The sequence below is a fragment of the Condylostylus longicornis genome, unplaced genomic scaffold (genome assembly GCF_029603195.1).
Source record: "Condylostylus longicornis isolate FDR11 unplaced genomic scaffold, ASM2960319v2 ptg000074l, whole genome shotgun sequence".
NCBI classification, from domain to species: Eukaryota; Metazoa; Arthropoda; class Insecta; order Diptera; family Dolichopodidae; genus Condylostylus; species Condylostylus longicornis.
In genome coordinates, this window is record NW_026578042.1 from 667,683 (window position 1) to 680,319 (window position 12,637).

The 12,637-nt window shown below is 26.3% G+C and overlaps 1 protein-coding gene across 1 annotated transcript in view; it reads left to right on the plus strand.

The window, feature by feature from the left end:
* Positions 1–12,238, plus strand: part of LOC129612544 (glycosyltransferase-like protein gnt13) — a 230,932-nt gene extending 218,694 nt beyond the window's left edge. Inside the window, exon 7 of the mRNA XM_055526204.1 lies at positions 12,113–12,238. Coding sequence (XP_055382179.1) covers positions 12,113–12,183 — 71 coding nt within the window. The 3' untranslated portion in view covers positions 12,184–12,238. The remainder of the gene's footprint in view (positions 1–12,112) is intronic.
* The last annotated feature ends 399 nt before the right edge of the window (positions 12,239–12,637 follow it).

The following is a 12,637-nucleotide window of genomic DNA, read 5'->3' on the forward strand; positions in this document are numbered from 1 at the left end:
TTACAATGTCAGGAATGGTGGCGATTCGCAGACCAAAGAAATCTTTGGACCGCAACAGCCCCGCACAGGAACGCCATAGATTCGAAGCGCGCCTTTCCAGCCAGGCAGCCACGAGCTGGTCAAAACACCTTATAAAATGACCCACCCTCGGACCAGGCCCACCTGATTTCCACGTATTCCTGTATGGACAGAAGCCCACATAAGAGTGACTTTGTTATTCATACTTAGTTTTTCCAGATTGCTGAAGCAACTCCAGACAAGCTTCGAGTTAAAAGTTGACGATTTCGGTACCGCCAAAGCAGCCTGGCTACCGGAAATTATCAATAGTAATACCAATAATATACATTGCAATTCTTAAATAAATTCAGTAAAATTATTTGACATTGCGGATTATCGAAGATTCTTGCTGATATTTCAATGAACCTATATTATATAGCTACATAATAACTATTTAAATAATGGTTTTTTCTTATATTTTAAAATGTTCTATTAATTAATGCTTAAATTTAATTAAATAGTATAAACTAGCCAAAATGAAATATTATTAATTTCAAATTGCCAATCTAATATACGAATGCGTATAACAAATTATATCATATGGTAATCTCTTGTTAGTTTCAGAACTAAGTTATATAATTTTATATTACAAAAAATTGTATATAATTTTTTTCGTCAAAAATCAACTTTGTATAGTACCTACATACAATTTTAAATAATATATGAGTTGAAGAATCTGTAGTTAACCTGCAAATATAAGATTTTATATGCGTTATTAACCCCATAAGTGTTAACTTGAAATATTTAATTTGTATGTTCATTGATGTTTAATTATTTATTGATTATTGTAGGGTATTTTTTTATATAAAATATTAGTTTTGCAGCTTGTTTTTTTTTTTTGAAGTTTAATGTTGTAGTTCTTTCATGTTAATTAAATGTTTGAAATAGAAACAACCGGATTTGTACTAGTTTTAGTTATGGAATGGAAAATAAAAGCAATTACGTTGTAAATGAATGTTAAATAAGTAATTTAAGATCGAAAAATGTGTGACAAATAAAAGTATTTTAAATTTATATTAGATATGATTAATTTAATAATAGATAAATAATAGATAAATATTCTATAAATTTTATTAATTTAAAAAAAATCAATTTCAAAATTCGGAATCGGATAATGCCTTATCATTTTGATTGAGGGCCCTCTAATATAATATAAAATCGCCTTCAGAACTTCTTGAACATGTAATATAGCTATTAAGCAAAAAAGCATCAAAACCGAAGGGTTCAGAGACAAAAATAAGTTTTAAATTTCTGGGCGGAGTACCTAGCCTTAAGATAAGCCTTACTAATACTTGAACCTTAAGTGTTAGTATACGAAAATACGAGGAATTTCGATCGGCGTAAGATCATATGCTGTCATAAGCTGATAAATTCCTACCATATTTTATGGATACTCAAAATCATATATATTTGAGCACTTTACGGATGAGAAAATTTTTAATATTTTTCCTAAATAGAATTTTATAATGCAAAAACAGGGCATTGATAGCAACGTTAGTCGATACAATCTCTGAACATCAATAACAGATCTCTGCACGCAATCGATAGTAACTTATTATTATACCTCAAACTAACAATCAAACCAACCTAGACTCAAAAAGTAAAAGCGAAAGCCCCCCTGTAAACAACTTCAATTTAATATTCAAATATCAGTGAACCGGCAAAGTTCTCTAACCTGCCTGATTTCCCGCTACTAGGACTGTGAAAATACGGATAGATCTATACACTACTTAGAGTATCTCATTACAAAGCTTGGATAAAAATTAGCTCTGTCATTAGAATTTGATATGAAAATGCAATTTATTGCAATTATTATAAAACGACACTGAGGCCGGTTAGAAGGTTCATTTTCATAAGGAGTCATTCATATATTCTAGTCATTCATATGAATTTAAAGGCAGCATTAATAACTAGATTGACAGACAACTAAAACGCATTTTATTAAAAAAAAAATCAATCTCAATGAAAAGCACAGTTTTGTTAACTAACCACAAGTGTTAAAATAGTCAAATGCTAACATACACACATATATGTTGCATTTTTGCCTCTAATACTTCCAAAAGGTAAAGATATTTCTATCGTGTCTTGCAAGTATTCAACTTCAAAAAGTATCATAGTTTGTGAACAAAAAAACGACTAATAGTGGTTAGAAAATTATAATTTTTTTTTCTATTCTAACTATATTAAATATTTTTTTTTAAATATAGTTACAATAATCTTTAAATTTTCATTTTTATTATAAATTATGCATTTAGGTTAGGCATATTTTTAAAATATAAAGATTAATATTTAAAAGAAAAAAAAAATAATAGTAATAAAATTTGTTTAAAATTATGAACAAGGGGTGATCTAATGGAACTTCCCAGGTATACTGCCATTTAAAATGAACCATACTTGATATTTTCAATTTATTAAACAAAAATCACTGCAGAAAAATATCATTTTCAACTTAGTTTTATAGTGAGTTTGGCAATAATGTTAGAGTCAAGAGCCCTAAGTTTTTAATTTTAAGTTATTCTAGACACAAACCAATTACAGTTTTAATGATTAGTATGAGAGCATTCCTTATACTCACATAAGTCAGTATTCGTATTGATAATTCAATTGTTGCAGTAAAATGATTTCATTTCTAAAATATTTCATTATCGAAATATAAGCCTATTGTCTGATTCAATTGAAGAGCCGTATAGAAAATTCAGATACTTCTAGATAAAGTAGAAACTTGGAATAAAGTACATTTAATAGCGTTTTGTGCGAACCGCTTCAAAGAACTGTAATATTTGAACTTTCTGATATCGGATAATCACCTGGCACTTGTACTCTAACACAAACCCTTATCGAACCCAGTCGAGGGTGGTCAAGTTCATTCATTATTGGCTTACGGAATAAAGGTTAAATGTAATTTTGAATGTTTTGTAAACACACCTTGTGTCAGCAGTTTCTTGCTTTTTAATTTGAAAACAAAAAAAAAAAACAAGTGTTAATCAATGAGAGTTTTGCGTGCGTTTCATTTACTTTGTTCTTGTAATTTTTAATTTAAAAAAAAAAAAATTTTTTTTTTTACTCTTGTTGTCTTCTATAAAGATCAATTTACAAAATTAACCAAAACACTTAAATCAAAAAAGAATGAAATTTAAAATTTTATATATACTCGTATACTCACTTATATACCTTGAATATTTAATGAAAATCGTTTATCACGAAAATGGAAAAAAAAAAACAAACTATTTTCCAATACTCATTTTTTTTTTTTTAGAATTATGCACTCAACTTGTACTACACAAACGATTGAAAATCTTTATATCTAATACTTTAAATACTGGTTTTTTTTTCAAATATTTTAAGAGTTAGTTTGCTTAGTTCTTTACTAAAATTATTACTGGTTTTTGATTTAATTGATAACAATTGTTTGAAAGGTGACGAAGGTTAATCAAATAATATTAAAAATTATACATGATTGCTATTATAATGCACTTTTATTTTATATTTTTTGATTGATATTATTAATGGCCATTGGTAAATAAATATTTTATATAGAGAAAAACGCAAATTTAAGGTAGAAATAAATAAAAGTATAATAATAATAAATAACAGGTGAATCAGTGATTTATGCCATTTTATTCAATTTTTATTTTAATTAAAATTTTTCGAATTATTTTATTGTTGGGACCATGTAATTGTGCTTGTAGTTAAATTAAATGAAAAGTTTTGATAAAATAACAAGTTTGATACTGGTTTTTATTTAGAAAATGAAATTTTTTATTGAATATAAATTCAGTTAGGCTGGGAGATGATGATAAGTCATCTAGTTTCCAATATAATTCCAAAAAAAAAAAAAATTACAATTTGGCCTGATTCTTTGTTTATTATTAAGTTTAAAAAAATTTTAAGGGTCCGCCATATCTCTAAAATCTAAAATTCAAACATCTCGTACCTTTTTTGTACTCGTATCTCTTTTTCTCATTCACAGAAACAAATACGGCAACACTTTCTTACAAAAGTATTACCATTTGCATTAGAACGATGTTACTGCGATAACAGAATCAAAACGGTGAACGATAACGGCGTACGATTTCGTTTGTTAAACCATAACAAGAGCGAAACAGCTAAATAATTTTAGCAGTATTTTGCATATAAGATCACACCACATGAAGACAGATAATGTCCAACAAGGGGGCCAAGGGTGAAATTTCTGGCGGTAATTTTTCTTTATTCTGGGCAGTCTCATTCGAATATGTTTGTTCCATATGAACTTTGGCATCACGCAGCAGAAAATTGCTCTTCTTTTGTTTTCAATTTTATAATGCAATCAAAAAATCGTATATTTTTAATTTATATTTATTTTATATAATCGATAAATTGTTATAATAAATTTTTACGAGTACCTTTACAAATTAAAAATTTAATAAGAGGGGAGCCGTCTTTGAGTGACTCATTTCTTTTTATATATACAATTTCTCTTTAAATAATATTTAAATTCTCTCAATAAATGATTGCTTTTTCTGTGAAAATTTACATATTTTTTTTTTAGCAAGCAAATGGCCCCATTTTGTAATAATATTATTTTTTTTTAAGAAAGGTGCATTCTATTTTTACATCAAGCCTATTATTTTGCTTATAGAAAATTTTGAAGAATTTCTACAAATTTTTGAATTATCTACCCATTTCAATGACACGTGCTCTCAACTTTTTTCTGTTTAGTTATTAAAGTTTTCTGTTAAACGGGCTCTTCATTTACGGTATTTTCATCATCCTTTTATGACTCTTTATATAACATGTCCTAGGCTCATATTAAAATATATGAAAAAGGGCGAATAACAATATTGCAAAAAAAAAATTACACAACATATTTTATTTATCAAAAGATTCATTATCAAATAATCAGTGCCATTAGGGTATATTTTTGAAAAACCTTTTAAATTATTTTTCAAAAAAAAAAAAAAAAGAATTTAAACTAAAAAAATTTTTTGTTTTTTGGAATCGCAAAGGAAATTTTTTTCGCTTTTAAAAAATTTTCAATTTCAGTCATTTTTTTGAAATGATGAGATTTCCTTGTCATTAAAATTAATTTTTAATCGAAAATTATTAATGAACTTTCATCTTATATATTAAAGTAAATATTTTATGCATATATAACTGTAAAAGCTTTTGATTTTTTAATTTTTCAAAAAAAGCGAAAAACAAAGTAAATAAAAAAACTAAAATAAAAAAACAAAAGTTTCATATTTAGACTTTTATCCTACAGGCGTTTTATGTTTTCTTTGTGAAAAAAAAAACTGAAGGATTCTCAAGAGACATGCCTTATAAAATCAAAAACAGAAAAAAAAGAGACAAAATACATAATTTTTTATTATTTATGTCCTTATACTTACACATGTGTCTATGAATGTAGTTATATAATATGTAAAGGTATACGTAAACATATGCAAATTTACATAATTTGCAATTTATCAAAATACGGAAAAATACAATTGATCTTGACATCATTGAGGATTGTTATAAGCAAAACACGCAATACTAATTTTGAATTGAAAATGCTTTCTAATTTGGTTAGGGGGAAACTTTTGAAATTCTTAAAAATAGCATTAACAATTTCTTGACAAATTCTAAAAATTAAAAATTTTAAATTCTGTCCCAAATTCGCCAAAATCCGATAGCCCGATAATTCGATATTTTTATCAGGCTATTTTAGTCAATAATATGGAAATAGAGCTTAAGTCACCAAATCTCTATTGTGCCATATCTTTCTGGTGAGATTACAGTTGAAAAATTCTTATATTGACAAGTCTGGGGTGGAAGAAGAGATAAAATCAACACTCTTTTTAAAATTTTAAATTCGTCACATTAAAAAATTGGAATTTTCGACGTATCGAATTATGGTAATTGTAGTTATTTGCTAATTTAACAAAAATTATGATATTTTGTTTGTTAGAACTTACATGTTATTAGAAACTATGGTCATTTAGTAATAATTATTAGATAATTAAATTTCGATACGCCCAAAATTGATTCGATTTCAGAAAAAGTTATAACAATTTCACCTTTTCTGAAATAAAATATTAAAACCGTTAACATTACGATCGAAAAACGAACTCTGCCACATTGTATTAGTTAAAATTTCATCCTTGATTGTAAAAGAAAACTAAAAACAAGAACAAAATAAGAAAAAATATGAAATTCAGACGAGAAAGTTTTGTTTATTTTTTTTATTAAATAAAAAACATAAGTTGAGCCTTTTTCTGACAACAGCGTTTTGCTTGTATCGCTATATAACATTTTTTATTGGTTAGTTTTAATGGATGTTATAATGTTAGTATGAAATACATACGAATACACATATATATATGCAACATAACTATTTAAATGAATGTTTCACTTATTTATTATAAAACTTTTTGTTTTTCTTATTCGGCACCCAAAAAAAAAGCAAATTTTTATCTTTTTAATCGTGTCTAGAAAATTTTGTATGCAAAACTTTATCCTAAATTATCTGACAGCACAACAGAATATATTTTTGCATTCTCTAATCTCCATAATGACTAATAGACAAAAAAATGGGGATTAAAAATTATTTTTGGTTTTTATTTTTAATTTTTATTTTATTTAATGAAGAAAGTAAAAAGTTTTTCGTAGTATTTTGTTTTTTTATGTATACAAATTAAGTGGTTAATTGTTTATCATATGCACTGATTGAAAAATAATGTATTTGAAGAGAGAAGAGAAGAAAAGAGAGAGTAATGAATGACAGAAAATTTGACATAATTATAATAAATGACAACCCATCACCCATTATAATGACTGTCACGTAAAATTAAGTAAAATACATGATAAGTTTTTAATAACACGTTGCCGGCACGTTAATGTAGCAAGAACAATATGATAACCATACAACTTGTATACACATACATATGTATTAGTACATGCTGTAATTAAAACATTTTTGGTATTATAATATAATAAGAAAGCGGACAAACAATGGGGTAATTAATATTGTCAATATCTGGATTATTGACATTAAAACTAACAGCCGATTAGAATGATAGTTTGTATTGATCTTGTTCACAATACTTGTACAGTTAAACCTGATTAAACTTTTAAATTCTTAAAATTATTAGTAATTGTTTTGGTAATAATGATGACTTGTAAATATTTTTACCGATAGATGGGCTTAATACACTATTTTAGCAATAATATTGTGTTTTATTCATTTATTGGTTAGTGTCAACACCTGTCAAATAAAATTAGTGCCATACTTTTATTAATCGCTCCTCTGAGGTAGAGTGATCGTAATTTATAGTAAATGTTTTAAATAAATAATAAAAATAAAGTTCTACAACTAAGAATAAGTATATAAAATAAATCGAAATACAAAGGCTAATTTTTACGTATGAGCTCAACTAAAATTTGATTCGGATTTTTCGGTTTTCGGTCAAAATTTTATGTTCAACATAGTTTATTTCACAAATCAATTCAATTGATGTCAATTTTAATTGATCCGGTTTCAGTATAAAATATTTTATGTAGAGTACGTACAAAATTGGCTGAACCAAACCTGTGTCAAACATGCAAATAATCGGTATTCATTTATCGATAATTATTTATTATCGAAATTCTTAGATAAAAAACGTGATTTCAGACATTTTACGTATTTTACCTTTTATAAATTTGATGTGATAAAATACTTTTCTAACCACAGTGAGTGAACGAAAAATTTCTCTAGTCGAAAAGTGTATTAACAATAATTGGTTATTTAAGAAAAAAAAATACAATATTCAAAAACTCTTTATTTTTTAATCTATTTTACACCTTTTCAATTTAAAACTTGCATATGCAATACTTACATACAATATTGTAATCACATTTTTACCTTAACATGACAATTTAAATCGACGGAATTTCGTTCTTTTTTTTTGTACCTTTCCTATCAAAGAATTACACCGGTTATTGTATTTTTGCATTTTGAAGACGATTGAATTATTGGAAGAACTTCTTAAAAGTATTTTTCATCTTCAAATTTTTTGTATTTTTTGTTTTTCTTTTTTTAATTTTGTGATCCGTCTTCCAAAGAACATCAAATTTTCTTATTTTTGCGCTATTTTTTGTTGAATATTCAACCACTTTCACTTAAAACGTAAATAAAATTTTCAAGACTGTTGATAGCGTGTGTGTGCTCTTTTCTAACTTGTCCACAAAGTAATAAAAAATAAAAAATAACAAAAACAAAAACTCCAAATAATCCTTAATCAATTACAAAGCATTTTTCCATTCTTGTGTTGAGTTCATTTAACTCGTCAATGCGTGCTGCCACACGGTGTCGGTGTCTCAGGAGAGCTTACGTTATGTATTTTATTTTCAAGGTTATTCAAAAAAAAGTTCGTTTCTCTCTTTCACAATTCTATTGAAAACAAGAAAACAAAACAAAGAACAAAAAAAAAAAATTGAAAAACAACGTTATTTTTTTTTTTTATTTTTTTATTTTTTACAGTCATCTCTCTAAAATGCCTTCACCCATCACTATGGAAATTGTTCTTTCACTCAAATTAGAGTGAAGAAAAGAGAAAGACAAAAAAAACTTTATTTTTATTTTCATTGGAAAATTTTTTTTTTTGTTTTATTGTCGTCTTTATAGGTTTTCTTCTTCTCATATCCATAGGATGTGTACTTCAAAATATTTTGTGTGCCCTGGTAAAAAAAAAATATAAAGACCCTGAAACAACAAAAATATTTCGAATTTTATTTTGTATCTTTATTTATTAATTTATATGTAATATAAAATGCTTACCATAACCAATATGAATGTATGTGTAATGTGGATTTTATAAGGATATATACATATACATTAACATATATGTTTTTAATGAAAAAAAATATAAGCATGTCCTGGAAATTGTTAATTCCGTTTTCGTAAAAACAGAAGTGAAAGTATAAAAATAAAATGAAAGTTATATAAAAAACAAAAAAAAAACAGATGCAGACAGAAGATGAAAATTTTGTAGGAAGAGTTTTGAAGTAGAAATTTGAAGTAGAAATTATTAATTTGATGAAAACCTTATATATATTTTGATAAGTGTAGTAATATTATTAAAAATAAAACACAGAAAAACTTGCGAATGCTGACGGTCTACTACGTTGCTACTACCTGCCTCTCTTTAACTACGACAACTAATTACGACATTATGGCAGTGCTCTCTTAAAGAAGTAGAAAATTCTGTATACTATTTAAAAATGAATGGAATGGGTGAAGTCAATTAAAAACAGTCTCCGAAATTATTAAGTCGATAATGACGGTAACGAGGTAGTAATTTCATTGCCTTTAATATCTTAGAATTTTCACTCGAGAGATTAATTGTGATGTGGCTTCTGTTGGAATAAACATATTTCTATTCATATCGTATAAATAGTTCTGAGCTCAAACAGATATTGTCTTAATTTTTTTGGCCGAGAATCATCTATTAAGGTGCTGTACTGTTTCCGAATTAAGACTCTAATAGTATCCTATAGGCTCTTGAACAAGGCATAGTGCGTGGTAGTGAAAGTTGGTTAGGACGAAGGCAATAAAAGACACGGAAGCAGCGAAATTGTTATTACCGTTGAGACACAAAGCAAAAACGCCGGCTCTGTTGGTTCTTAACAGGAGGGAGCACAGTTTAGATAAGAGAATACCACAATCGGGCATTTACAGCCTTATAAATAACTCTGTCTGATGCGGAAGAGCAGGCTTTCCAGTTTTCAAGGCGTTTTTGTAAGACGGCGTTCTGCTACTAGTACTATACACATTTGCTTTGCACTCTTAAAAGATATTTGTGTATTCTTTCAAAAAACACTATTCACAAAATTCTAAATTATTCAATGATATAATCTTCACTTTATTCATTTATATCTCAGTAGGATACCAAAACAATGAAGCCACAACATACAATTTTGCGCAATTGAGTAAAACAAATAGTTTTATCTATAAATATTTTTCTTTTCCTCATATATCCTTCAATTAGATTTAATTGGATAGTTCATTTTGAGTCATTTTGCTTTTACTGTTAACTTTTTTTTTTTCTAGTAAAACATAACAACGCATAATAAAACAAAAATATTTGAAAGTTCTTGAAAAATATTGTCAAAATTATTATTAAAGTCTGGACAGGAACAACTTTCTCATATTTCATTTTATGTCAATAGATTTTTTCTTCGAATAATGTCATAATCGTTACTCTTAACAACTACACATGTATTTATATTTATAAAATTTTTCTTTGACGTTATGAATTTTAATAAATTTTGTAATACCAACATAAATTTTTTTTAGGTTATACAATATGAAATTGCTTACTAAAAATAGGGCCTACATAATTAGGTTTGTACTATAGGGGGTTACAAAGAAAAAAAAATAATTCCCCTAAAATTATGCAATGCCAGCCAATATACTATATTTATAGGTTTATTTTGAAATAAGTTGCTATAAATCTTTAGTACGATTTATTATTCTCATATTTTTGAGATTAACTTTAGGAATTCCGAAATTCTGGCAACGCAAGTTGAAATAAGTAGTTTATTCAAAGAGATTATAAAAGTAATTACAATTAGTACGTTCATTCAAGCTTTCGGTTGATTAGGCGGCGGAGCTATTCAAGTACGACAGTATTATTTAAGAAATCCCACTTCATGAGAATCTATTGTGACTAATAAAGAGCGTGCTATCCGAATTTGACTATACCCTATTACGGACAATCATTAATCTTAACAATATTTTCGTAAAAAGGATATTTTTTCTTTTCGAGAAATTTTTGAACAAAGAAAACCAAATAATATTTTCCTGTCAAAAGAAAAGGAAAAGAAAAATTTTTTTAAAAGTAAAGTTTTCCTTTCACTTTTATATGCTTTTTTCTTTCGATTTTTTTTTTGCCGTAGGATTTGTTTTTCTTTATTTATACTTTTGGAAAAACTACAACTGACAAATCATTTTACTGAAAGCGTCTGAAGTACGAAAAAAAAATTTTTATATTTTCATTTTAACTGCGTACATAAGAATAAAAGTGGCTTAGTAGTTCGTTGGCTTCATACAGAAAAAAAAAATCGAATAAAAATTGAGCAGGCGACGTATTAAGTTTTCATTACATTTTTTTCAGGAAACAATAAAAATTATAAAAAAAAAAATAGAGAAAAAAACAAAAAATAAGAAAGAGAAAACAAAACGACACTTTTAAAGTTAACATGTTTATTTCTACGACACGCAATATTGTGAAAAAATGCGATAACATTAATTTTTCCACGAAAAGGGAGAAATTTCTTCAATTGAGAAATGGTCTAGTATAAAATATTTATGTATAGCTGTATATGTATGTGTACATTAGTTAAAAGTTAAGGTGTTGGCGTTTATTATTATTCATTATGAAAGGGTAAAGCGTAGGAAGATAATAAAACAATAGTGCAAAACGAGTGTACACATAAAATAGACTTTTGATTTTAGAAATCATGATTTCAACTAAAAGTTCTATGAAAATTATTTTTGAAATAAAGATTTTTTTAAACTGCATTTGTATTGCCTTATATTTGGTATTAAAAATATGATTGAGCAAAATATATAAAATTGCATACATTTAGGAGGAATAGTAAAAAAATTTTTTTTTGATTAAGTTAGATTTAATTAATTAAATTAGAACAAAGGTATAATTGTGAACTTAAAACTGGTTGAAACTGGTAACTGTTATACGTTTTTTGACTTTATAAAAGTTCAATTAAACTTTTATAAAGGCAAGAGAATAATCAAAGTTTAACGAAATTAAAATTTTGCATATTTCAAGGGGTGGTAAAATTACCATCCATACAAAGAAATTTTGTTAATTAAAATAAAACAGTTATCAAATTTAAACATTATCACTTTTAGAATTCAAGACTAGTTTGCCATTTTGAGAATCATATCCCGTAGTAGAGATTTGACTCCAAAATTTAAACAAAATTAAATAACCTACACGTATTATTTTTAATTTGGAAGTCCATTTTTTTTTAATATTAAAAAATTTCTCACAAATACTAATTAAATATATATTTTATTTCATTCCAGGTAAGAATTCTAAATTCATAATATCAAGTACAAATAATGCATGGAGTAATGGTAAGAAAAAAATTAAATGAACGATTATATAAAAAAAATAAACTCACCTACACAAAAGATCAAAAATATTCCCGATAATTTGAAAAGTAAAAAAACTTTTCCTTGATTCTAGGCAGCTATGAACAAAACTCTTGAATTTTTTTTTATTATTTTCAATAGAATCGAATATTCGTTAATTGTTATGGAAAATATTTTTCAAGGTCTTTAAACAAAAATTCGGATATTCACTTATATAATTATTGACCATCAAATTAAAAGAAGTACAATGTTTTATTTCAAGGTGAAAAATATTCCAGAACAATTTATTTTTACATAATATTAAAAGATCTATTTTGTGTATGTATGTATGTAAGAACGTGTTTTGATAATTTTGCTACGTATATGGAATAAATAGCTATAAAGTGATCAAATAATGGAATATTTTTAATGGGAAATTCTATGTTTTAGTACAACTCCGAAAATTTGAAAGGAAAA